Below are 27,290 nucleotides of genomic sequence, written 5' to 3' on the forward strand. Positions count from 1 at the left end.
TAACTGTTATATACTTTAATTTATAGCAAATTTAATACATTAGTGTTTACAAAATAAATTCTGGACTCAACTGAAACAGCGTGCTGCTTAGCAAGTTCTTTTTCCTTCCTCTCACTTTAATTGAAGAGACCAGCAAGCTTAAGAGCTTCTTCCGTGATCCACACACAACTTTTGATCATGCCAGATGTTGAAAAGCCAGAACATTTCCTGCATCGCTAAAGTCTTGTTGCTTGGTACCTTCTATCACTTGAGCTGTACAGTTCAAACCTTAAGCTGTCCTTTAACAAGTTCCATACACGTCTCATGAAAGCTACTCAGATACTAACCAGGGCACCGGCTAACGTTACAAACTGAAGAAATATCTTATCCGTATTACTAGCTCACACAACAGGAAAGAGGAAATATAACTACACATTCAATCTCTTATTTCTAACAGCAAAGCTGCAAACTCCGTTGCTTAAAGTAAGATACTTCAGTAAGTGAAACAGTACCATACAGTTCAAGAAACATTTTTTTAAAAAAAACAAACATTTTAATAGTATAAAAAAGTTGTTTACTGGTGTTTCTACTATAAAGCTTTGTTCCACAAATCAAAAGTGATAAAATAATTAGATATGTTTACAGTGATAAGAGACTGCAGTGTAGACATTTCAGCTCACATTTTGCTGACCATTTCAGTACAACATAGACTGTGACTGAATCGTTAATACACATCTATGACACAGAGCGAACTGCAGACGTGAAGTGCACACCTGAATATGGAAGTTTACCCACTGGCACGGCAACTTACTTTCTTCCGCCCTCCCCTTCCCCTCCAGAACACACTGTAGGCAAAAACTGTATTCAGAAACTGAGGCATATAACTGTTTTGACTGCAGGAACGCAACTCTTATTGAGGGAGCTGCGCAGAGGGAAAATGGATGCACACAAACACACCATGGTAAATTCCAAAGTTATACGCCGACTATTTCTCCTTAGATAAAATGACATCTGCAAAAGTGAAAATGTACAAAAAATAAAAACTGTCAAAATAAATAAAGAATACAGATGTTAATTAATCACAGATATAAAGAAACGTATTGGCATACTGTATGCAGTATACGGTATATTCATAGAATCATGTGGGCTGGACAGCACTTAATAAGGAGTCACATGCTAAAGACGCAACTCCTTGTCTCTCTCCTCCAAAAGATCTTATGGTTTCTGGATATCAAGTGCACCCTTTTACACTGATGCATTAATCCTGCATCATATTTCATCTTTGCCACACCTAGGATGCTTTTTTTTTTTCCTCCAAAGATCCGCAGGAGTCCAAAAAGTTATAATGGTCTGAATCACAATTTTTGCAGCCCTGCCTATGCTACTTGGTCTCTCGGGTTTCCTACCAAATGAGATTTTAGTAACTTTACAGTGTATCAAACCAGTTTTTCCCAATGAAATGGTAGCCTATCATATGGACTCTTCCATACTCTAACTGGCATTTTCTACGCTCCTGAACTGTAGGTAGGTATTATGCTGTGAGTGTGTTACACAAAGGCTGCTGAAACCATTGAAAGTGATGTAACGAGAGTTAAGTGTCAAGTATGTCCGCTATAATACAGAATCAGGGTCTAGGTCTATCAAATGCTATATCCACATAACATTTTAAACCATGAAATATTTTATGCATTTTCCTTTTTTTCTACAAATATTTTTGCAAACTTGCTGTTAATTGTGTCACAAGGTTCGCATTCCTAATTGTCCAAGGATTTTTAATTCAAATGTTTAACAACCATATCTACGCTAGGTACACTTAAAGTAGACATTGAAATTTCAAGTAAAATGAACTGTAGCCACATCTACTGGACTCAATACACGTCCCGACATCTAGATTTACTTTGATAAGTTATACAAATACATAATACATTCTTAAATAATGAAGACCCACAATATTAACTTGTGACTCTTCCCACGTTATAAAACCACTTTTACAGGAATGTTTATCCACCTGTATTACTGTTTTAGTTTGCAGTGTCTCTTGCTTTCCTGTTTCCACAGATTACTGTACCAGTTCTTAGGCTTTGGCTATTGAAATCTCTTATTTGAATGAGGCAACACTGGTTATTAAGGCTGGTTTTTTTTCTCTTGTGAAGTTTCATTCTTTACTATGATACCGTTTTCCAGAGCAGAATGACTATCTTGTGTCTTCAGGTTCTGTTTTTATGACCTTCCTTTCTATGTTGTTAAAAGCCGAATGAGGAAAATCCTTTAAAATACCAAGGCCTTCTGCATTAAGAAAGAAAGAAAAAGAGATGTTAAAAACACTGCCTGTGAACAAATATACTATGTTCTTAGTTCAAAAAAAAGGTCCATGAATCATATGGATACTAACAGTTGAAGCAATAAATTCTGCCTCCTCCTACTGGGCTTTAACACAGCTGTGTTGGAACCACCTCAGTTACACTGCAGTGATGACAACAGCAATCACCACAGATTTACTTCAATTCGCTCTGGGAGCAGGACTTAGTGGAGCTGCACTCTTCACTTGCATTTTGAAAGGGAACTGGTAAAAATCCCTAACTAGAAATTTCACTAAGTGAATATCACTGGGATTGGGACAAATGGCAAAAAGGGTGAGCTAAGATTGCAATATACCAAAGTAGAAGATGGAAGATTCTGCCCAGCCTTCAAAAGAACTACTTTTGCATCTTGTCTTTCAAATAACCTCTTTCCCATTGCATCTTCCAAACTCAGGTGGGATTTTGTTATGATTCCTAAAGTTGCAAGAGTCTCAAGAATTCCTGGCTTTATCTCAGTGCGCCGAGTATTAAACCAAAACCACCCATATAGATTTCACAACGGATTCTTGCTGTCTTCTATCAAAACTTAGAATGCGTTTCTCCCAGTGCCAGAGGTAAATTACAAGATTGCCAGTGAGCAAGAGTCAGTGAATGGGAAACCCAGTTCAAAAGATGTACTGCACTATTTGGTTCACAGTACAAATACAGTGCTAGGTTCTCAGAATAAAAAAGTCTTTTTATAGAAAAAGTCTGATTCCTTTATACAAAGTGAAGCCATGTTATAATAAAACTGCATTACAGTGACAGCAACGTAAGTATGTAACAACAGCAGTTTGGGTGAATACCGCTCTCCGAGGACAGACACATGCCAGAACTTGTTTATCTGAACCTAGTTACTACATCCTCTAAGCTTTTCCCAAATACTCCTCAATCTGATTCTAGATTAGCAAGTAACACTCCTCTTGAAGTTTTGTCCAAAGCCTTGATTAGGTTACACAGAAGGCATGCCAGGCTGAGCTACTCGCTTCTTCACTCAGAGACATCATCTGTTATTAAGTTCATCACAGGCTTTGTAAGAAATGCTGGGTAATTTAAAACGGACAGCACTAACCTGAGGACTGGGACTTTGCCTCACCACTGGGGTAAAGGCGGATCAAATCACTGCACAGAGGTTTTCCAACATGCTGCTCTCCATCAAGTGAAATGTGCTGCAACTGTCTACTTGGCAGGTTTGACATTCGGAGATTCAGCGGTCTTTCACCTGGAAGTTGTTCACAGTGAAACACTGATGCATTAAAAGCAAAGCAATATTAAAATACAGGTAGTGACTCAAAGACATACTAATTCTATCAGCAGAAGTGCATCCTAAATTCTGGCTGCTCAGGGAAGATTTCTAGCAAAACAAGGCTTATGTAAATATGCCACTTCGCAGACTATTCCACAGGCACTGTTAGAAAGGGATACTCAGCCAGACCCCTGTCCTGTGTCCTGTCCCGTCATGTTCCCCCACGCTAAAAAGTCTCCCTTAATTCTGCTCAAAACCCCCTTTGAGATCCTAGAACTTCCCACTCCTCCTGCACAATGGATAAATGGTGTAGCGAAGCTTTCACTGTGAAGCAGAGGTGGATCCACACGCCTAATTCTTCCTGTATACTTGTGTACGGCATCGCTTGACCAATACACGCAAAAACTTATGTTTTAACGCTTACTTATATCGATTCCCTTAGTTTCTCCCTCTACCGCTTCTGTTCCCTCCCCAAACAAAGTAGCTCTTAAAAACCAGATAGAAGAACTTCTGGTTGTATTTTTTGTGTTTATAACATTTTGTCTCATTTCACAACAGTAAAAAAAGAAATCCAAACAGAAAGCACTCGAACAAAACAAACACTCCTAAAATTAATTCAAGCTAAGGAATAGCCAGTTGGTAAATCAAAGAGAGAACCATAAAGCTGTAAGCTTTTTGAAGAATAACAAGCTACTAAGAACATCATTAGAATCTGCTTAGTTCTAAGCCAAGCTCCTCAGGTTTTGTTCCTAGGCTGCACAAACAGGTAAACAAAAAAGGGTACCAACTACATTATCTGCTTTACTTTTGATTTCTACCAAGCAAGAACACAAATTAAGTGCAACATTCTGCTTTATTTTCAGAACTTGGGATGAAGCTAGAGCCACGTTCTGCCCTCAGTCATAGCAGTGCACCCTACCTTCTTCCCTCCCCACATTATCCTTAGGGAAAGCAGTTTGCCCAAATACATTAGAGCAAGAGAGCAGAACATGACTGTATATCTGATTGCATTATTTAGACTGTAAACACTTCAGGGCAGAAATCTTGTCCCGTCCATTAGGTGCTCAGTGTTCTATACTAGATAAATAATACCACTGACGAAAGGTTGCATAACACCAGATGTATTTGCTGGCAGCAACGCCATGCCTGGAAGCTACCATACCTTGTCCATCAGCATTATCTAATGACATGCCATTGGGGCTGTGCTCCTCTGAGTTCTGTCTGTAACACCCTGTGGAAAGACGTCTCTCTAATGCAGCCTGGTTGCAAAGAAACTCCATCTGTTTTGCCATCACCTTTTCTGACTGCAAATAAAGCAAAAAAAAAATTCTATATATATACACATACATATAGCGAGGCAAAACACAGGGAAGAAACCAATATCAGATAAGACTAACAGCCTAGATAAAGGTTTTTGTTGACTCATATGTACAGATGTGTACTTTACAGTTTCTTCAAAACTACCAAGCAAACAAAATATTTTTGCATCCATGTAGATTTTCATACTGTACATCTGAGTCACTCAAGAATACTTAAAATGCAAGCTGCTGTAGTTCATCCATGCAGAAAGGCAACGTTAAACTCTGTTCTTCGAAAACGCACAAAAAGCACTTTCTGCACTTTAGGACTGCAGGTTACGTGAAGAGAATCTCAAGAAAAGCAAAAAATAATGTCTTAATTATCCAGTTAGCTCTATTCAAACGTATGTCTTCACAAAGTATTCCAAGAGCAATGGCAACATCTGCTAAAAACTTATGCCAAGATTTCACCAGACATCTTGGAATCTTTATTTTAGGAAACAGCACTACACAAGCTTAAAAATCTGCCATTCTGAAAGTGTAGGATGACAGTATGTTTGTGGGGGATAAAGGTGTGAAATGTCTGTCTAGAAGAAGAACAAGACCTATACACCTCTAGAGAGTGAAACTAAACAATGCAGTGCAACGTGGGAGGAAATGGCGTCTGAATGTTTGTCATTGACTTTAATGCCAAGAGAATTCTAACTTTCAATATAATCTTGCTCTTGAGAATGTAAATAAGCATCTTGCAAAAATAAAAAGAAAATCACAAGTCAAGAAAGTTGATTGAGAAGAGCCACAATGAACATAAGAACAGAAACCGTACAAGCTTAACATCTACAACTGATAGGAAAAATTTCATTTCTCTTTCAGGTAATGCTATAATTGTTTCATCTGGTACAGAGGCCTATTAATTGCAGAGCACTTAAGTTTTCTTGGGAGATGACGAAAACCCTGACTTCCCACAAAACTCTGCTTACTCAGCATAGTTCAACAATTTACATATACAATGACAACATAACAGACCAGCATAAATCTGAGCTTGTCCAGCACAGAGATGACCCTGACAGCAGGGTAATGACATGACAAATATTTACTTACTCTGGCTTAGAGCTCATCAGGTTCTGCAGAAGACACTGATAGCTCAAGCTTGATCTTGGAAGGTAGGTAAAAGAAGAAACTATTTTCAAATAGTTTACTTTCAAGTGTGCTTTAACTTTGCTATTCTGCCACTCCTGTTACACCTTTTGAACTCTAAAATTATTTTTAAAAGAAATAGAACATTTCTCACTCATGCCATTTTTGTTTTTAACTGGGATAAAACCAGAATTTTAAACTGCAATGATGCTTCTGATCACCACAGAAAAACCTGCAGAGTTGTAGATACATTTTAAGCGTAAAATAAATCTCTAGCCCATTGTTAGTAGCAGAGACCAATGAAAACTTTAAAGCATGTACAAGATGAAAATAAGCTTGCAAAAATCAAGTTCATTTAATCATTATGTGACATCAGAACATGTAGCATAATTGCTTTTTCATGTATCACAATGAACAGATTTTATGACTGTACATTATTTTGCAATAGAAGGTGGTAAAAGACAGGGTAACACATCTAGTCTCAAAACACAGGAGCGTAACTCCTAAATGTAATCTTACGTGAAAATTCAGTGATTACATTTGCCCAAATCAGCTATACAAAATAAATTTGTTGTAACTTCGCATGAAATCCCTCCTTGGCAACAACTGGCAGTAGGAGATGTGTATTTTGCCTCAAGGCTGGGATACGCTGCAGAAAAGATAAAGAAAGAATCTGAAACCTGCCTTCATTTATAAAAAGCTTTCTGGATATTCGAAAACACTGCACTTCCACAAGGCTACATGCTATTTAGAAAGGCAAATTCTTCCTCTCGGATCCAGAGGTTCACTATTTCCTAAATATACTGGCCTTTCTTCTTACAAGAAATGTCAGAACTGAGGACTCCAAGACTGCCTACTCTATTCCTCTAGACTCAGTAACTTGAACTTTCCATTTATAGCTAATAGCACAAGTAACACAGCACGTACTGTACCAGTAGTACCCTACTTGCTCCCAACAGGCAATCATGTATTTTCAAGCCTACTACACTAGGTCTTGCCTCCTTGGAACTAACAAGGGTGAAGCTGTAGCACTGTGCCAGAACAGTTTCAGAAGGTAAACCCAAATTACGAGTGATGCAATCACAGCTAAGCTAGGTAGCCTTTGAAAATTGGTGGTAATTACTTTAGTCATCAAAACAATACATCAAAAAAAATCAATGTACAAAGACAGATCCTGTATTATTCAGTGTGGTGTAGTTGGTTTACCTGAGAATTAAGAGCTGTTGAGTCTTCACTCTTTCCTTTAGCCAAAGCAAGTGGCATTTTGTCTTGCTGATAGAGCGTCTGGACTGCATCCTGGAAATCAGGATAACCATCCTATGGAGCATAAGAAGAAACCAAACACCAAGAGGGACATATTATTGATTTTTCTGCACGCTCTCTGTGCACTCAGAAGGGGAAAAAAAACCCAAACCCACCACATTCCTGAACTTCTGTGAAAATTCTGGACTGCAATTTACACGCTCGTGCTAGCCACTTCATTTAAATTTGTGCATAAAACACACACAGTCCCTCTACAGCTCCTATACATCTAAAATGGCATACACAGACAATCATATTTCATCTCTCACAGTTTCAGGTGAATCCAGACTGCTGTTTTCACTGACATTAAACTAGTTCACATTCAGCCTTGCCAGGCAGATTTAGGCCTATGTTTCTGTCACTCGTTACATACAGCAGCTTTGGAGATTCTTAAGAGATCAAGTTTATATCTAGTCAAGAATAAGGCACAGCAGCTGGATATACTAACCTTCAGAAACTGAGCAAAGCCTCCCAAAATGCAACTTATTTCACACAAAACCTATACTAGTATCACAAAATTAAATATCACCATTTTAAAAGTAGGGTAGCAAAGACTTCATATACTATGGGAAATCATGATTCAATAATTCTTTCAGTCTCAAATGCTTATGACATGCAAGTCTCTTTTGCAGCTTGCATATGTACCAATAAAGCAAATAAAGTTCCTGTGAAAGCCTGCCAAACCCCATTAAAATAAATTAATCATCGAAGCAAAGGTTCAAGATGAGAAATTTACCCTGCTCAGCATTATAACAGGAAAGCTCATGTGAAATAGAGGAACATCCAGAAATATTTACAGAAGCACAGTATAAGGTGACTGTTAAAATGTGAGAGGAAGCTAGAGATCTTAAGACAGACCCAAACCAGAAAACAGTGACATCTGTCACTGAGGATCTGTAGACACAGGTATCAAAAGTATACCAAATTAGGTATATTTTCCTTGTGGATTCTAGAGGCACATGCATGTAAACAATAACATTTTTGACAATAGCTGGAGAAATGGGTTACTGCCCAAGAACAAGAAAAGCCAACTTTCAGAAAAACCACAGGGGAAGGACTACAAGGTCCGTGCCATTGGCAGGCTGCCCACTGACTTGCAGAGCGGTGGACAGACCCACATCAGCTGGCTAGACCCTCAGTGCAACCTAATGCCACTAAAGCTATTCCTTATACTTGGGGGGGGGGACACCAAACCAAACCACCTGTCTGAACACTGCATATTGCTTTTATCCACCCAACACACTGCCCCAGGGAAAAAATAAACATGATAGGTATGCCAAATTTTGTAACCGGGTAAATTGCCACGAAACCTCATCCTCTAGAAACAAAGGCTTAGCAGTGCATTTCCATGAGCCCTGACCATTTTCATAGTTAGACCTGAATTTGTTTGGGAGAGAACAATTACGTGTAGGAAAATGAGAAACTGAATACACAACACCCTACCACTCAGGATCCTATTTTTGCAACGGAACAGGTAACATGGCTCTAACGTATCTGTGATAACTTGCCAATACAAAACCAAAAGCTGCTTCCCAAACATGGGGCTGGCTGCCCACTGCTATGACTGCCACCTGCCAGTCATACAGATAACTCTGGGATGACGATGCAGTTCTGGATCACCTTCCTGGAGCCCATCCCTCGCAGCCCCATCGCTAAGGGCTGACGATGAGCAGGCTGGGCCAGGCAATGACCTGCTCTGTACCACGAATGCCTGGTGGTTCCTCTTCCCTCTGTGGTCAGGGGGGCCTGCTGCATGCAGTACAGCATTTTTGTTTTGCCGTGCTGCTGCTCAGTTATTTTTCAAGCGCCTTCGTGCAGCAGATGTTCTCAGTCCCACATGTGCTTTTTCGCTCCCTCTAATGACATTTTTCCAATGCAAACAGTAGCTTCTACTGCTTTTGCTGTTTTCATGAAAAACACAAATCCCACACTTCGACTGGTTTTCTTTTCAACCTTCTCAGCAAAGGTGGAGTTGGGCCTTTTCTCTCCTCTCGCTCCACCTATACCAGCACCAAGGGAAGGCGCTTCCTCACAGCCCCCGCTCAGGTCTTCCTGCCTGTGCCCTGACTCCCACCAAGCTTTGTGAAACTAGCTTTTGCAAGCTCTCCCCACCCCCCTCGTTCAGCTGAACGGAGACACTGACACACAGAACAATTCCTTTATACCACTGACAGCAAGAATATTTTTAAAACCCTCTTTCTTTGCTCTCTTGGCTGTTCACGCTGACTCCGAAGGGGAACGTCGTCAGCCCCATGGAGAGCAGCAGCAGCAATGAGTAGCCTCTCCCTCCATGACTTCTGCGTGATATACCTGTGACTTGTTTTGCTTTCTAAGCTGGTGCCACAACAGCTCATAGCTTTGAGCGGTGCTGGTACTGAGTCATGGAAGATGACATAAATAAGGGGTGCCCCTGCCCCACGACACCTAGGCAGGAGAGATCCTTGCTCTGCTGGAGAATGCAGTGTTACCATCCCTGTTTGCCTGTCTGGCTTTTTGTCCAGAGCAGATTTAGGAACTACAACGCCTTTTTAATAATCTGATTCCAAATCCCAATTCACTCCATTCCCTTTTTCACTCCCTCCACACCTTTAGTCTGTCATCTGCCTGGAATTTTTTCCCTTCTCCTCTCTACACTGCACTCCCACAAGCTCGCCCACCCACTCTACAAATAAGGGGGAGAGCTCGCAGGGGAAGAGAAAGGCTTTTACAGGTAATTTGATGTAATTCATGGCATATTGTTTCTTTGTAATGCTTGTGCGAGTTTCATATTCATGAAGAGGATAAATTTACAATGGTGGCTCTAACCCGGCAGTGTTGCAGCAGCTTGCACACACAGCTCTGCTAGCTCTGCTCAAGGATGACCTTCAGAGTCTCTCTGGAGGTTTTTTGAAGTGTTATTATATTTCAGGAAATTAACTCATCTTTAAGTAATCTTTTACACTATGCAAACAGGGTGCAAAGTCTTTCCAAATTCAAGCGCTAGTATTTTAGACCATGCTTTGCGGAGACATTAATGACTAATGGGTTAAGGAATGGTGAATCAAAACACAGAGTTCAGCCTTAAAACAGAAAGGCAAAATGACCTTTACAAAAAAAAAACCCACACAAAACACACAAAAACCCCAGAGCTAGTTACAACAGCAACAAAAAAATGACCCATGTTCAGATCCTCTGCATGATACTAGCATTACAGCAACCTAATAGAGCCACAATGAAGCATTACAACTTTAAAAACAGGATAAGGAATTCTTATACAGAAGGAAAAATCTGCATCATTTGCTACCATTTTCATTTTTACATCAACCTTTCTAAAAACAAACAACCCCCCCATAATCCCTAACATAATCCCTAAAAAAGGACCTTTTTTCCCCTAAAATGCAAGCCCCAAGAACCCAAAACACCACATATAGAAGTGTTCTACTGTGTAATACTGCATCTTTTAATTTATTTCAAGAAAAGTACAGGATTTACAGTGTACCTCAGAACTAAAGTAATGGTTTCTCCCTTGCAAGTTTGGGAGTCTTCTAAGGAGTAAAGACATTTATGCTGATAACAACACTGGTCATGTCATAATTAATAATGCTATGCTATCAAATGAAAGATAATTTCATTTAGTTTAACTTTCACTTTCTTATTTTGGAAAAATGTCCTATTTCTGAAATAGTAATTTGTACAGTTAGGACATGAAATTTTCACAAGCATTTAAAAATACGACTGGTAATTTTAAATAAAAAGAAAATCAAGTAAACATCCTTTCTCAGAATTACTGAAGCGTCTAAAGAAAGCAGGCCTTCCAGACTCTTAAGATTTCACCATGCAGAAAATAAGAGCCTGCACATCCCCTAAAGCTGTCCAAATTTCCTGCTCTCCAAAAAGCCTAAAGTTTCAACCTGTATTTTTCAGGATTTTAATTCTACTTTTTCTTTCAATGAAGATCTTCTGGGAAATAAAGCACCTCCCTTACAGTGTGTCATTTTAGATACTTGCTCATCATTAATTATTACTGAATGAAGGAAAAACTTCCTAATGCTGAAATCTAATAGTCAATGAAATACTATTTCAAGCACAGGAGTGGCAGCTCCCACCAGCTCTTCTAAATTCTGACTAGACTGGACAAAAGAGGGGAGACTCAAGCAACCACCCTGCAACATGCTGGTCAAGGCAGATCATTCTGAAAGTGGATAGTCATTTAATGCAGCTTTTCCCTGCTCTTTTTTGTGGATTGAAGAACAAGCAAGCACAGGTCAAAGCAAATCCTAACACCATGTAAATGACATGAGTAAAGCCTCAATGCACATGTATGTTTTGTATCATGTAAACTCAAGCTACAACTGTACACAGACTGATGGAACTTAATAAATAAACAAGAGTAAGTCTTCTATATCTATTCATAACTGCCTTTTCAAAACTAACACCTCTCACCAGGGGTTGCCTCACAAGGAAAAGCCTTTGCAGCATGGCACTACTGAAAAAAAAATGAAAGCCTTACATACAGTGCATCACAAAATGAGTTACATATGAGAAACGCATTCCAGAATATGCTGCAACTTTCCTCTACCGTTAAGAATACATTGCATATCTGTGTCACGTACAAATCTAGCTCAGGCCTAGCTTACATTCTAATGCACGTTTAACCTACACCTTTTGGGGTAGGCAGCACAATACAAAAAACACACAACGCTAAGGATGAATTAGATACCCACGTAACAGTGAAACAGTAATTTGTTTAAAAAATAAATTAAAAAGGAAGATCTGTTATACTTATGAGGTATACTGGGATACATAGGGGCTTTTTTTAAAAAGGCCTCAAATTTACTTTCCAGCAGCGGTAACTGACGAAAAAGGTAAACTAATATATATATTTCTCAGTAGGAGTGCAGGAGCAAGTCTCAGCATCTCCCTACACAATATCTGTGCAGGTGTATACATCAGCCATATACACGTGCTTTTTACAGAAAACTAATTACAAAGACTGTAAATTAGTATCTACAGGTACAATCATTTGTGGCGTAGTCAGAGATGGCTAGTATTTTGCCACCAGTCCTTCCCCAGAACTCTGAATTCTGGACATGATCAAAAGCTGACTCAAGTGAATTAAGCAAACCCCACCTCACACTGACTTAAAAGCAGGAGGCCCTATGGGGAGATATTTCCTATAGCACTTGAGCTTATTCCACCACAGGAAGTCAGTCAGGCCCATTCCTCCCCCTCCTACTCACTCAGAGTGCAAAACAGTGAGAGTAACTTTACTGTTAAGCAAATCCTGCTCTTTACCCCTGCTCCTACAGGTTTCTCCCTCAAGCATTTACATTTGCAGAGACAGTGGTGATGTTCTTCCCCCCTTTCTCTCACACCCATCAACTCTGTCAAATGTTTTTCTGACAAATTTCCTTACGACAGATCCCTTCAAAACAAAAGCAAATTTTAGCATGCATAGGTCAAATTCAGGAGTCACAATACTGTACCTCTATTTTGATTCTCTTTGGTGACAGCTCATCCCTTTCTCCACATTTAGATCTAGAAGAGAAGACACATGCACTATCAGTAAACAGCACATTAACCCTGACCGTCAGAAAAAATAATGAAAAACAGAGTCAACGAAGAAAAAAAATCATGCAAGAACAAGTGAGATGCACAGAAAAATCCTCCAATTCACTTGGACATGGCAGTCAATATCACTCAAGTATAAAGGAACACAAGCACCTTGTGTTGTTTTCAAAAATGTCAAGAGACTCATACACTCTTCTTCTGAATGGAAAAGAAAGCTACCTGGGCACAGAGAATTACAGAAATGTCTGTGGTATTGCTTATCCAGAATGGACGTATATTTACATTAATCACTATGGAAGAAAGGGGAGCGAAGGAAAACCGTAAAAAGATCCTAGAAGTGTGGGAAAACGTATTTTGAAAGGATATTGCATTACACGAGGGAGTTAACATTTAAAAACAATATATAGAAGGTATCAACATTATCAATCATATTATTAATTCTAAAATTTTAATTGTACTTACAAGCTGTTAAACCTTTGTTACTGTTTAATAACAGCAGTTCATTTAACAGAACAGCAACAACTGAAATTAGGACTCGGCTTCAGTTCCTTTAAAGCAAGTTTGTAAGCCACTCCCTGTGACCTTATCTTTTTAATTCCCTGGAAACTAACGAGCCAAATCTGTATATGAAAAAAAAACCAACTGATACAATAAGCAGCTTTGGCTATTCTGCCTATTTACATTAACCTTGAAATACACAAATGCCTCAAATTCTTGAAATGCCAGCCTCTCATATGCCTCTCAATGTGAACTATCATCAATCACTAAATCTGGAAAAGTAGAGAGCAAGTAAAAAGGTAGTTCAAGACAGCTAAATCTTAGCAGTTTGAAAGCTTCACATCTTAAATAGGATTTTCCTACCCAACCTCAGAAGAGCACTTTGCTGACTAAAGAGCAAGAAGAAAGTGTCTTTAGTGCTTCAAAGGAAATGCTATCAGACTAATCATTTCCCTGAAAGTAAAGGTCCTTTGAGTTAATTAAAACCTTACTTGGTAGTCCTGTAAGTATACTTGTATGTAACCTCTCGAGAGATTTGCCGAGCTAGTGCGAAGAGTTCATCTCTCCTGGTCAGCAACGCGTTATCTTTTACGCACAGCTGAGCGGCTGCTTCATTAACTGTTAGCTGGAAATTAAACACAAAAACAGGGATTCATGATTTTGCATACTTTCACCCGTTGTGCTTGTAAAAGTATCTATTTGTCTGAAATAATAAAAAATTTCAATTGCAAGTAAAATTACCTATAATTGTACGCTAAACCCTGGAGGGTTTCTTCAGTTTATTTATACCCTTACTAAGCCAGGTAAGCCGCTGGGAAGAGAAAAGATATAGATGTAGTTGATGCATTTAGTGTCCTTTAAAGTAAAACGTTATCGTAAGACTCTCTCAATGTGCACCGCTTGTGCCTCATCCCAGCATTAATTAAATCTCAGCATAAAACAGTAGCTCTGAACATTCACAGTGTTTGGCTCCTGAAGCCTGGCTTACAGGGAATACTATTTTTATAAACGCAATATGCCCAGGACGTGGGGACAAAAAAAAAAAACACCACCAAAAAAACAAACCACAAAACCCCTGACAGTGTGGGTACAGATGGCTTTCCCTGGTGAATACAGCATAAATTCTGTAGAAGGTGATGGTTTAAGAAAGGATTAAACTTTTTTTAGCTATGTTTCTCACCCTCGTGTTTGTGAAGACTATCTTCAGACATGAATCAAATGTAACTTGTTTCAAGGATGTTTTCCTGAGCCTGCTGGGACACATTTCTAGTGCCTCTGCTGCTGGCAATACTTTCATAAAGGGAGGGGAGGGGGGGAAGCCTTAAAATGGTTTCACAATGCTCTTCAGAAGCTTATAGAAAGTGGTGATACTGTCATGAATTTTAACAGCTTAACAATACTGCTGTCTGAAAAGCTGATGGTCAACAGTATGGACAAACAACAAAATTATCAGCACTAGAGACACTGAAACTGAGATGCTGGAGAGGAGCTTCCCTGCTCCTTCCACAGTACGCAGGGGCTGAAGAGACATTTTTACTTCTTCCTCATCTGAAGAACAGCCAGCGCTTGTAACGAGGCATAACAGCAAGAGGCCACCAGAATACTACAGGCGTTTTTTTTCCAAAGTGCCCACAACTCTTCTACTCTTCATTTCTAGAAATTAAGCTCCTTTGAATGGCCTTGGCTTCCCGCAAATGAGCATGGCTGCTTTGCTGCTACTGTCAACAGTATGTTCTCTATCTGTCTCAGACTGCTGAATATTACAAAGCAGCTAGGTTTTCCACAGCAAAATCAGCATTTTCATGACGGATTGAGATGTGCCACCCCCAACCCTTGATCTGGCAGTGCAAAGAACAGCTGCAGTTCAGCGCACAGGGTTACGCGGCTGAGGATGGGCAGGACCGCACATGTATGACCTCAGACACCAAAAACACTGCTCGTACAAGAAGTCCTTTTCATGGAAGTGGACAGAAGGCAAGCTGAGGCCAGACCGGCTGGTGTGCAGTTAAATGGTGTCTCCTGGGAGAAGGCTAAGGAACTGACTCCTTTACTCCTCTGTCCACCACACTGCAGAACGTTACTCGTGAACTAAATTGCAGAGGCCAGCAACTCACCCGAAACACCCCACGCTCCATCCCTGAAGGATGGAAGCTGTCAGAGGTGAACAACACAAAACCATGCTGTCCTTCACTGCTGTGCTTGATGTCGCATTAAGGCAAAGTATTTTTTTTTCCCCTAATTTGGATGACACTTGTTCTCCAGGGACATTGAAGAAACAAAAACATGTATCAGAAGAGCTGAGATTCTCCCAGTGGCCTGTGCCTGCGCAGTATTTCTAGTAAAACCCAACATAGAATTGCTGTTCCTAATATTTCATAAGCATTTTTTCCTGTGTTTAGCATAAAAGCCTCTAATCTGAGTAGGGCATTTCCTGTGACACCTGAATGCTAATCGGCATGCAAACATTAACAGGCGAACTAGATATGTTACCGGACCCTTCAGTCTCCGTACAGACAAAAAAAATCTCACACAGATCAGATGTACAAAGGTGGGAAGTTTAGGTTTAATCTGTGAAACATCCCTAGGTTACTATGTTCCTACAATACAGTGTACTAAAATTAAAAAATATTACCCCTTACACAGAACAGTTGTTCTACAATGTCTGTCTTTTCAGAAAAAGCTGGGGGGGGGGGGGGGATGGATGCAAAAATAAAAGATTAATACCACACTAATTAAAAAAATTACCATCAAAGCAGGCATTCATTTCTGTAACAGCAATAGCTACTACTTTGCCGAGGATGAATAATATGGCTAACGCTTACAAAATAATTTGAGATGGTTTTTTATCTCTCAAAGTGTTGAAAGGTTGCAAAAAGCTGAAATGACTGAAAATGCTTTGGGTAGTTGTAGGCAAATGCTGTTTATCCTAATATATGAGAAAAGCCAAATGTATGTATGTTTGTTTTATCTGGTTTCTTCTTTCAGGTCACATCCAGACTTACTGAATTGAAGTGCATTACGGCTTCCTGCCTTTTCAGGAGGCATAATCCTGCAGAAAGAAAGTGTTGCATGCCTAAAAAGAAAGATTCTGTTTGCTGGAAGACTTAATGATATGGAGCAGCGCATAACCATACAGGCTATATGGAAACGGATGGGTATATTCCTATTCGATGGGGTTCATAGTTTCCCCCACTAAAAAACACATGATTAAATACCAAGCCCTGCTGGTTTGGTGAGTCAGCAAAAGAAAAGGAAGAGCCTGAGCTAGACAAAATGTATGACTTGCATTTCTTATACCTGTTTCTCACACTATTAGATAGGACTTTTTTTTTCGGTTTTATAGGTACCTAGACAAGCACTGAAATATTAACACGCAAATTATAAATCTGACTCAAATATGCATGGGTCACCAAGTTCAAGAGCATGCCTCATACTCATCCCTCCTCCAGACCAACTTTAAAGTGCTCTCTGTGCTTGAAAAAGCTGTGTAATACCAAGACAATGGGATGGATTAAGGACAGTATGTTTATTAGTTTTGGAACGTCTTTGAAAGATTCTGCATCAGATTTTATGCTAGATCAGTGCCTTACTCAGATAATCCTACCAAGAGCATACACTTCGAAACCAGCTGAGCGCCTACTGCTCTCACTGGCCTCTAATGGCTGCTCAAGCCCTCTGAGACACTCTTGTGTTCATAATGAAACTGACAATATTCTAATTCACCACTAATAATTCCATCAAGTTTGAGTTTAATTTGCACACAACTCCACTCTGCTTGAGGAGCCAGATACACCCTGCTTTACATTAAGAAGCTAACCACTACTTAAGTTTTTTAAATTCACAGCGAAGTTTATTCAGCTGTTCACTGCCAGCTGCAAGGAGAAACCTTGATCTGTGAGGCAGAATGACAGCCTTGGAATGTGTTAACACGTGCAGAAAAACAGTCTCTGGACAAGCAGAAACTTACCTCCCTGGTTGTTTAAGATCCTCACTTCTGAGCAGCAAATTGTTTAAGCCATCAAAAACAAAAATCCATTGAAGTTGAGTTTACAAAAGGCAAAATCTGGTTTAGCAGATTTTAAAAAAAAGAATGGTCTCATTGCTCCTATTTGTATATTTCCTGCTTTAAAATGGAAATGGAGAGAAAACTGTTCAGGACAAAACTTTGTGAAATCCGGCCTCTTTAAGCAAACAGTAACCCAATTATAAGCAAATTCTTCTTGCTTGCATGTGTGCAGTTCCCATCAAGTTCAGCGAGGCCCCACATGCGTAAGTGAGGCATAAGTCAACCACATAGTCCTTTGATCTTGTGCCCTAAATCATAATAGCGATAGAAATATTTCCTAAAGCCAAACCATGCTCTCATTCCATTTTTAAACATGCTTTTACAGTGATATAGTAGAGATCTGTAGTGCAGTACTAAAAAAAAAAATTAACAAGGCAGAGCAGTCATCCTATCTTCCAGTTCTTCACTACCCTGCTCCTTCCAACCACCACCCCACTATTCACTCCTCCAGATTCACAGAGCCACTCCTGAGCCCACCACATGCCTGACACAAGCTGCCCCCAGCGCCCACCTCCCATTACACTGCTGGATGCTGGGAAACTATCCTATGAGAAGTCTGCCCAGACTTCAGAGTATGTTCTGCAGCCGCTACCCCAGAGAGAGACTGTGAAAGCGCACGGCTGCACACCTTGACTGCCTCCATCCTCAGATGGGGAGAACCCCCTTTCTCCAAATCCTGACTCTGCAGCAACTTACACAGGCCATCTACACAATTAATCCTTTCAAACCCTGCCTTCATCTCATACGCAACTTGTTCTGTTATGGGAGGGACTTCCACAAGGTCAGAGGAGTAAGAGGAGATCTGTTCTTGCACACTGGATGAATTCATAGATTGTAAGTGTACAACATAAAGCCACAAAGCACCTAAGTGAAAGATGCACAGCTAAAACTGTGTGGTAGAAATGTGGGTGACTACTGATGAGTTGCCTCAGAAGTGTCTCCCCAGTCTGTAGTAAAAGCCCTACTGAAGTAACTGCTGGTGATGTGCAGTTGCCTTGTAAATATACATACATAAACAAAAATGTAAAGAAACACGCCTTTTTTCCTTCTGCCCTTCTACTCAGAAGCATAAAGAGAACCTAGTCTTACGCTACGGATCACACACCTACAAAACTACTCCTTGAAGCGAAAAAAGGCTAAAGCCAGTACAGTTTTTTGGCACTCCTGTAACATAAACATTGCCTTTCCTTTTGGGAGCTAAGCCTTACATGCCAAATTTTAAATCCAACTGAAATTTTGCAATCACTGTTAACCGTGAAAATGCTGATGCAGCATTCATATCAACAGCATTTTGGCACTGCTTTGAATTAATGTTTGTTCTCCTCTCATACTGTACTTTGGCGCTAGGGAACTATTCCCCGCACAGACACACCTATTGCATTACAACATATGCAGTGTGAGCCTCAAGAATACCAGAAGAGAAGCAAAGGAGGCCCATACAGACTTTTAAGGACAAGAGGGAACAGATGCTACGCAGGTATTAAAAGGACAAACCTTCAAATAACAGCCATCCATCAATACTGGAGACAGTCCTTTCCCTTCCTCCTCACACAGTGTGCACGTCGCTTGACAGCTTAAGACCACTGTGCCCAAAAAACCCCACAGGTTGTAAAATTAAGCTTCATCCCAATTCAGACACAAAACATCCCATCCCACCAGGTTTAGAGACCGCATCAGCAGAGCCCTTTTTACCTCAAGGGCACAAGCTACAGAGCTAGGTCTCAAGGTGAGGGAAGACAGCAGAGGGTTTTAACCAAGCCAGGTGATCCTGTTACCAGACACAAGCAATTTTAGTTACTAATCTTCCAAACAACCAGTCTACTCTCAAAGCTGCAAGGGAATAGCACGACAGGACTGCTTTAAAAATGTGCCAAAAGCCTAGAATCCCAAGGGCCATGCTCAGTGCAATACTGGCTTGCTATTTCAGTGCCAACCTGTTTAAACCCTCTGACAGGCCACACCAGTGACCGAGTAATCTGATGACACCAAGTTGAAGTCACACATGCACACACCCTCCCAAAAAAGCCAAAAAAGGGTACTTCTGTTGCACCTGAGATTTCCAGCCCAGGACAGGACAGCCTACGGCTCCTGTAAGACACACAACTCTTATCACCCAGTGAGAAGTGCCCGTACAAGAAGCGTACCATGAACAGCATCTCATAAAAGGCATAGGAATAGGGGAGGAAGCCAACTGTCACTCAGGTATTTTACCTCGTGGAGGGTGAGATGCTTGCCATCCTTTCTTTTCGAGTCAAATCTGCCATATATTGCACTGTACTTCCTGATCTCCTCCTCTTTGTGAGGGTCCTCATCACTCATCTCAAAGATGTGACCAATCATCTTTGCCAGTTTCTTATTTGTTTTCAGTAACTCCTTGACTTCATTTGAGTCACTTTTGGGCAGGGAGGGAACCATACGTTCTACACATTCAGCAACTGACAGAGCAGCAGCAGCATCCAGGGTCTCACTGTTTTCCTTTGGTGAAGCTGGAGAGCCGAGGTCAGCCGGGGAAAGACTATGTTCGCTCTCTGTGGTGTGGTGCCCTTGCCAGAGTCTCGGTTCACTGCCGCTCTGCAGTGATAAGTTCCCCACCACATCAGATTTGCTTGCGCCCACGCTTTGCACACACGTCGTGGCAGCACATTTTGGAATCTTCAGGTGAGGCTCTCTGGTGCTGCTGTTCCTTTCATAACTGCTGCAGGATATCCCCAGCCACGCAGGAGACCCTTCCGGCAGCTTATATATTGGAATGCTGCTGACCGGTAAGGAGGTGAGAGGCTGGTTAAAAAGACCGGGGTTTGTGACCCAGTCCCTCAAAGCCTTCTGCAACCTTCGGACATGAAGGGGCTTGCTAGCCATGCCTACGAGAGCCATTATCTCCAAAAACTCCTCTTCACCTGCTTCACAGAGCTGCTGGACATCATCGCCACCCTGCTGAATGAAGGCATCGAAGTAGAATAAGAGATTTGCTTTTTGTAGTATTCGATACAGCTGCAATTCCCCAAGGGTTCTGGGTAGAGCTGACGCCATCACGGATGACAGAACCTGCAAACAGTAAAAACAGAGATAAGATGAGCACCAGAACGCTGATGTCCAAGTGCATTCCCCCCCACCGCACACTCTTCCCTAAGGCTGTCAACTCAGAGGACAGGATGTCTTTCTCTCATTATAAGAGCACACATGGAAATGAAAAAAGGGGCAATAGCTCTATTTTTTGACCAGTTAACTTAATGGAAACATTTGTGAAAAAACAGGTCAGCAAATAGTTGTGATGTATCTACAAAAAAGGTGATTCAAACACGAAGCCAGCTTGTTTTCAGCATTCCCACTTCATGTTTGTTCCCAAGAACGTCATTCAATATTGCTCACTGCTTCTACTTGACTCTCTTTTATATCTTCAGACCAAAACAACCACAAAACACTCTGAAGAATTGCTGAATGCTTGATCCTCCAAAGAAAAACCGCTCATCAGTTAATTCTCAAATTATTTCCCCCCATAGCAGTGTGGAGGACTGTAAAAGGAAAGCAAAGAAGAAAAGTGCTTCACAGAACCCCAGAGAATTAATGAAGCTGGATCGGTAAAATGGTGTTTTAGAACCAAGTGCTTCTACAGTTTTCCCCATTTCACATAAAAAGGATCTAATGCCTCTGCTGACCTTAATTATGGCAGCAACATCTGTAGACAAAGCAAAAATACCGATGGTTTCCAACACATATAGTTTAAAAATGTTATTCTGAATTCACCTGCCCATTCCATTTGCTAACAGGCCTGCATGTCACCAGTACTTATGCCACGAAATACCATTCAGCAATACAGCAATTGTGCTCTAAGGGCTCCCAACAGACAAATTGCAGCAGTATTCTATGCTTATGGCTGCAGAAAAACCATTTGCACAAGTTCCAACTTCATAAAACCCGTTATCCACAGTTATCCCACAAATAATAAACTCTTCAGAGAATTCCAAGATCACACACACACACACACCTCTTCACTCTACGACGGCTTTCACAACTACAAGCAGGCAATTTCCAGTATTACTGTATTAAGCTAAACCACCAATCAATAAGGTCTAAAGCATGTAATTTATAGTTGGTTGGGAAAGTAACAGAACTAAAACATGGAGCTTGTCTACTAACGCTGCTCTGGCTCTGCTATCAGATTGCACTTTAAAACCACACAGTCGTAACCTAAAAATCCACACATACAGAACAATTTGCACACACTGGGGGGAAAACTATTTTAATCACGCGCAACCCACCTCCCACCCAAAACTCCGATTAAAGAATATATGTATCCTTTGGGGCGTTGGGAGACTGGTAATCTGAGGCAGAAATTAGTTTTACAATACAGACTTTTGCCCCCCCCCCATTTTTTTTTTAATATGCACTTTTTCTTCAGCAACTCAAAATAAACATACAGATTTAACAAATGGAACTCAACATCTATTCAGGAGGCATCTGAAAATCAGGCTTTTGCTACAAGACTTTGATTAAACTCTACCGGAGCAAAATAAAATTAGGAGGCCAACAGAAACTTTACAAAAATGCATGTGGCAGCAACAGGATACCTACAAACAATTTCTTCAGGAAGAAAAGCTCGGGGGGGGGGGGGGGGGGGGGAAGAAACTGCACATATCATTCTTTGTATGCTTGCATTTGTAAAATGGAAGGGACAGCAATGGCCCTTCAGATCTGTGCAGCCATGTCAAGGAGTTGCTGATGAGCTCAAGAACTAATAAACTGCACACTTTGGAACTCAGAGTGAAACTGGAAACATTTAAGAGCTACATATTTTGGAAATAGAGCTTAGCCTTCAAAGATAACAGTTAATTGCAGAAAAACAATTAAATACTGTCTACACTGAAAGATGTGAGCAGCAACATGGAAAATGAGGAAAATCACTTAAGGTAATCCTTTAAACAGTACATTATTCAGTACTTTCAAAATTGTCATTGCTTCACAGAAGCTCTTAGAAAAATCCTCCCATTCCATACAAACTTTGACAAGACAAACAAAACTAACAGCTTATGGTCTAGTGGCATTTCAGTAAACTGTTCCTACCCTCTCATTTCAAATGATGTGGACTTTCTACCATCGGTAACACAAATTAACGTCTCTAACTGTTCCAAGGATACATGTTAGCTCTGAAAGTCATCCATCTTAGCACAAAATCTACATAAATCTACATAAATGGACTTTGTGCAGAGAGCTAAATTGAATCTTGGGAGGACAGTGGCAGTGAAATTGTACACAGCCCAAGAGCTCCAGGCAAGGCATGGAGCTCATTTTTCCAGCCCACAGGCTGGAAGAGCAGCAACAGTCCACAAGCAGCTTTTACCTAGAGGCTTCTTATCAACAAATCTCCTCATGACAGGTAAAACTGGATTAATGTGTACTATGGAGGCGTCAGTAGCGAGTCCACAGTTCAGACTGCATTGAGATTTGCATTTACAGCAAGACTGAATTCCCTTTGTTTTGTACTTTAAAGACCAATTCTGTTTTCCAAATTTTGTACAGTAACTCCTGAGATGGCCACACAAATTTTCCATTTAAGATTGCTACCAATTTCTGCAGAAAAGACATTTTCAAACACTCTTCCTTTTGACCTCTTTTCTCCTCTCATTGAACCAAGTTCCTTCTGCACTCACCTCAGTGACATCCCAAGTATTTCTAAACTTTTACGAGGGGAAGGCTCCCTCACCACACTGTCAGCTACACTGCTTTTCCAGACATTACCAGTCGGCTCCACTGTTTCGGCTCAGCTCACAGCCTACAAAGCCGGGAAAGCAGGTAAGCTGGTCGTCCTCAGGAAGAGGACAAGCAACAAACAAAGTTTGCTGAGAAAGCAGCGCAGCACATCTGGAATCAGAAGAAACCGTTAACCCAAAGGACACACGGCATCACTGTTGCTGCCTGGCTCTGCTCACCTATCCAGCTACGGCAAAGCCTTAGCACACCCACTCAAGTCTCAGTGCCACACTTCTTTCAAGTGACCTTTAAATTGCACTTAAGAGATGTCAAGTACTGCTTTCCACTACTGCTGTTCTCATTTCTTAGGGCAGCAGGGACCATGCTGTTGGGGCAAAGGGTGAGCACGAGAAGAGGTTACGCAACGAGAAGACATGGGTCGAGCTCACGGCCAGGAGACTTGTGTATGCTCCTCAGAGAGGAGGGAGGGAGAGCACCTCGGGTGAGACCCTGGGGCACTATCTTCATCACCCCTCTTTCACAGCCTGCTCTAAGTCTTGGGCTTTCTAATCTGTGATCCCAAACAAAGCTGGGTCATGATAACAGCCTGGTAACGTCCTCTGGCAAATCCTAAGATGCTAGCCAGAACGATCTGCTGCCTTAGGAGCAAGCAAGCACACCTTCTTAGGTATGGCCAACTGCAAACCCTTTCAGGGCAAAAGGTGGGAACACCAAGCTGGCATGGGAAGGTCTGCAGGAATAAATGAACACAGCGATGGCAGCTGAGCTGCTTCTTCTCCCCCTTCATTGCTCATCGTCCATACCAGCAAGGAGTGTGAGAACACACAGGGATAAGCAGCTGTCTTTTACCTTTTCACATACAGAACAATCAAAGAAGCTAGGAAATTCCCTGTAACAGAAAGGCTGTTTAAAATACATGCGAGGCTGCATACTGTTACAGCCACAGAAGAACCAGGAAATCACAAGTCAGATTTTTCACTCAGTCTTTGCAACCCGCTACCATGCATTCTCGTTGCCACATTACCTCATTCACATCCACCGCCTATCACCCCATGCACCATGCCCTCCTCTCCAAATGCTGGATGTCACCTTAACTCTGGCCACAAACACAACTCGTAGGAAAAAGGAAAACAGAAACCACAGAGACACCACACAGCACTACTCAATATTTGTAAACAATCAGCAGAGGAATCACAACCTGTTCCCACAACCAGCTTGCTCTATCAAGACAACCGGCAGTAGCAGCAGCCCAGTTCAATGTCTTTAACTACAGGAAAACACCCGTTCCTTCCCATTCCGCCTGGTCCAAGTTCAAAGCCGCGCACTTCCCAGAGGTGGCAGGAAGATACATGGCTGCAGTAAGCAGGTGGTGGATGTGGGTGAAGTATCGGGAGAAGGAAAACTTGGGAGTTGTGGGATGCAAGCACGGGGCAAGGACTTTGCTAGCAGTTTTCCTGCTTTTTAAGGCTGCACTAGAAGTGAGAACAATTGAGCAACCCTAACTGATTTTTGGAGATTTTTATTTCAGGTGAATTATATTTGAGCTGTCACCAATTAAATTCGGAAGACACACAAGGAGAAAGCGTGAAACATCACATTCCTGTATTTTAGGCAAAAGTGATTATTTCATAATATATCTTGATCACTTTGGGCGTTTTGAAAAGTCTCTAAAGACAAACCGGATTTGGATGTGAGAGCTGGCTGCTTTGCATATTCATTACATTTTTGCAGCGTTTCCAAAGGACTTTTAACAGGAGAAGAAAATTACACGTAGCTGCAGAAGCGAGACTTAGCAAATTAAATAGTCTTGTCTAGCTCTGAGATGTGCCAAAATACAACCTATTAAGCGAGTTTCACATTCAAATACAGATGTGTATCTCGCCGCAACTAATATGAAACTTGCAATGTGAAAAAAAAAAAAAAAAAAAAAAAGAAATCGCGTGAAGGATAAAGAAAAGAGCCCGAACAGTTGAGGACTCCCACCCGCCCGGTGCCAGCGTCCCGCCCGAGCCCGGTCACCCACCGCCCACCATGCCGGCCGGCCCCGGGGAAGGGCGCCGAGGGCGCCGGAGGGCTGCGACCCCGGCTGCAAGCCCGCAGCCCGCCTCAGGAGCGGCCCCGACGCCCCTCGGACTCTTCCCCGCAAGGGCTGCGCGGCGGGGCGGCCCCCCGGCCCAGCCCGTCGCGGACGGCGGCCACCGGGTCCGGACAGCTTGTCACATCCCGCCGATGGCGGCGGGGCGGGAGAAGGGGGTGAACTACCGCGCGTGGGGGGGAACGAGACGGGTCGGGAGGCCGCGGAGGGGTACGGCACCACAGTGCCCGGGGAAGGGCTGCGGCCGGTACCACGGCACCGCCCCCCCCGCCGGTACCCCTGCGCGGCCCGCCGCCGGGGCGCCGCCCCCGCCCGTCCCGTCCGGTCCCGACCCGTCCGTCCCGCCCCGCCGCCCCCCCACGGCAACAGGCACGGCGGGGACGTTTCTGTACTTTCCGCCCACTCCCGCCTTCCCCATCCCCCCCCACTCCGCGCTGGTTTTCTCCGGGAATCACCCACGCACGGCCCGCCCGCTCCTTCCGGCCGTCCCCCGCGGGGCCGGGGCCAGACTGCCCCCACTCCCCGGCCCGCCGGCCCGCACGTACTCTGCAGTAGGCTGCCGCCGCCGCCGCCGCCGCCGCCGGCTGCACGGGGCTTCCCTCGGTGCCGTCCCGGCGCCGCAGACTCAGCCCCGCCGAAGTTCCTGCCAGCGCCCCCCCCGCCTGCGCGCCGCCGGCCCAGGCTCCTCCTTTCCCATCGACGGGGCGGGTGGGCGAGCCGGTCCCCGCCACCGCCTCGCTGCTGCCGCCGCCGCCGCCGCCGGGGTGGGGGGGGGGAGGGTGGGGGGGCGCCCGGCCGCCCCTCCGCTCCCCGCACACCTCGCCTCGCCGCGGCCGCGCCTGCCGGTGCGCGGAGGCCGAGCGGGAAGGAGGGAGGGAAGGAGGGAGGGAGCGGCCTGCGGCGCCCCCGCCCCGCCGCCGGCCCCGGCCCCCGCCCCGCACACCACACACACACGCCGCCCCCTCCCGCGCGGTCACATGGGGAGATCCCGCGCGCGCTCCGCCGCCCGCCCACGCGCGGTCGCCGCGTGACGCAGCGCCTGGCGGGGGCCGCCGCCGCGCGGGGGCGGCATCCGCACCCCCAGCACCGGGGCCTGGCCCTCCCCGCCCCCGCCCGGAGGAGGCGGGCGGACCCGGTGGAGAAACGCGGTCGCAAACTTTCCGCTCTCGCGGCGGGGGGGAGCTGCCGCCGCCGCCTTCCCCCGGGGCCGGTGCGGGGCCGTGCGGAGGTGCGTGGCGGGCGGGGGCAGGCGCAGGGTGCTCCCGCCGGTGCTCCCTGACAGCCCGGACCGAGCGGCTGGGCAGCCGCCGGCCTCCGGGCAGGAGCCCGGAGGTATGGCGGGGGGGTGTTGGAGGCGGGAAGCGGGGGCGCGGCGGTGGCAGGAGTGGGAAGCGAGCTGCACGGTGAGCCCCACGCGTCGTGGAGGCTGCTCTGGCAAAGCACAGGCTCGGTAAAATAATGCTCCGCTAACGGACTGGGTAACGGCAGAAGCAGCGGGAGGTGCCCGGGGGTGCCCTCCCCGTGGGGTTCCTCAGCGCGTGACACCACTGTCCCGCCGGCCGGGCTCTGCAGGGAGGGTGACATCGTCCCACCAGCTACCGCCTGGGCCGGGGGACCTGCCAGGAGGAAGGCTTGCCGGCCTGAGTCACCCATCACCCGGGTTGTAGGACACTACATGTCACCTCTCCGGGGCAAACACCACCTTCTTTCTCGTCTCCCATCCCAGCACACCCCAAACACACCAGCCCTGGGCACCGGTCCCGTCAGTAATGGAGCGTGAGGTGTGTGGGAAAGGGAGGCTCTGCAGCCGTGGTTTGGTGTTACCACCTAAAGGTCTTGACCTGCCCCACGCCTGGAAAGCTGGCCACCCCCGCTCCCACAGCCCCTCTCAGCACGGCTGCGCGCCGGCCGTTAGGCATATGTCCCCCAGGAGGAAGGCCGTCCTTACACCTGGTGAGGAACGGCGGCCCGTGAGATGCGTTTGGGTAGTACAGCAAGTGGCACAACTCAAAGCACCGAGCAGACACAAAGTCAATCTTCCTATTTTGTCCACCAGAACTTGAGTGAGCTG

General features: G+C 43.7%; 1 protein-coding gene across 2 annotated transcripts; it reads right to left on the bottom strand.

The window, feature by feature from the left end:
* Positions 1-26,159, bottom strand: NAB1 (NGFI-A binding protein 1). Of its 2 annotated transcripts, none has more exons than XM_075093929.1 (8): positions 25,765-26,159; positions 19,627-20,460; positions 13,841-13,974; positions 12,767-12,818; positions 7,206-7,316; positions 4,727-4,868; positions 3,391-3,564; positions 1-2,265 (listed from the first exon to the last, which is right to left on the bottom strand). In XM_075093929.1, exons 2-8 carry the CDS (start codon positions 20,443-20,445, stop codon positions 2,174-2,176), a joined length of 1,524 nt encoding a protein of 507 aa, XP_074950030.1. In that variant the 5' UTR covers positions 20,446-20,460; positions 25,765-26,159; the 3' UTR covers positions 1-2,173. The 2 variants fall into 2 exon arrangements, with proteins under 2 accessions (XP_074950030.1, XP_074950031.1); XM_075093930.1 differs by having other exon boundaries at positions 3,391-3,540; positions 25,765-26,156.
* Positions 26,160-27,290: the final 1,131 nt, after the last annotated feature.

The sequence above is a fragment of the Phalacrocorax aristotelis genome, chromosome 5, assembly GCF_949628215.1.
Source record: "Phalacrocorax aristotelis chromosome 5, bGulAri2.1, whole genome shotgun sequence".
NCBI lineage: Eukaryota > Metazoa > Chordata > Aves > Suliformes > Phalacrocoracidae > Phalacrocorax > Phalacrocorax aristotelis.

What these genes read in the sequence shown, in the direction of transcription:
- NAB1 (XM_075093929.1), bottom strand. Translation starts at nt 20,445, where the DNA reads ATGGCGTCAGCTCTACCCAGAACCCTTGGGGAATTGCAGCTGTATCGA. An exon ending in AGCATCTCACCCTCCACGAG is followed by an intron (nt 13,975 to 19,626) that starts GTAAAATACCTG and finishes TTTAATTTCCAG; the next exon opens with CTAACAGTTAATGAAGCAGC. An exon ending in AGATAATGCTGATGGACAAG is followed by an intron (nt 3,565 to 4,726) that starts GTATGGTAGCTT and finishes TTAATGCATCAG; the next exon opens with TGTTTCACTGTGAACAACTT.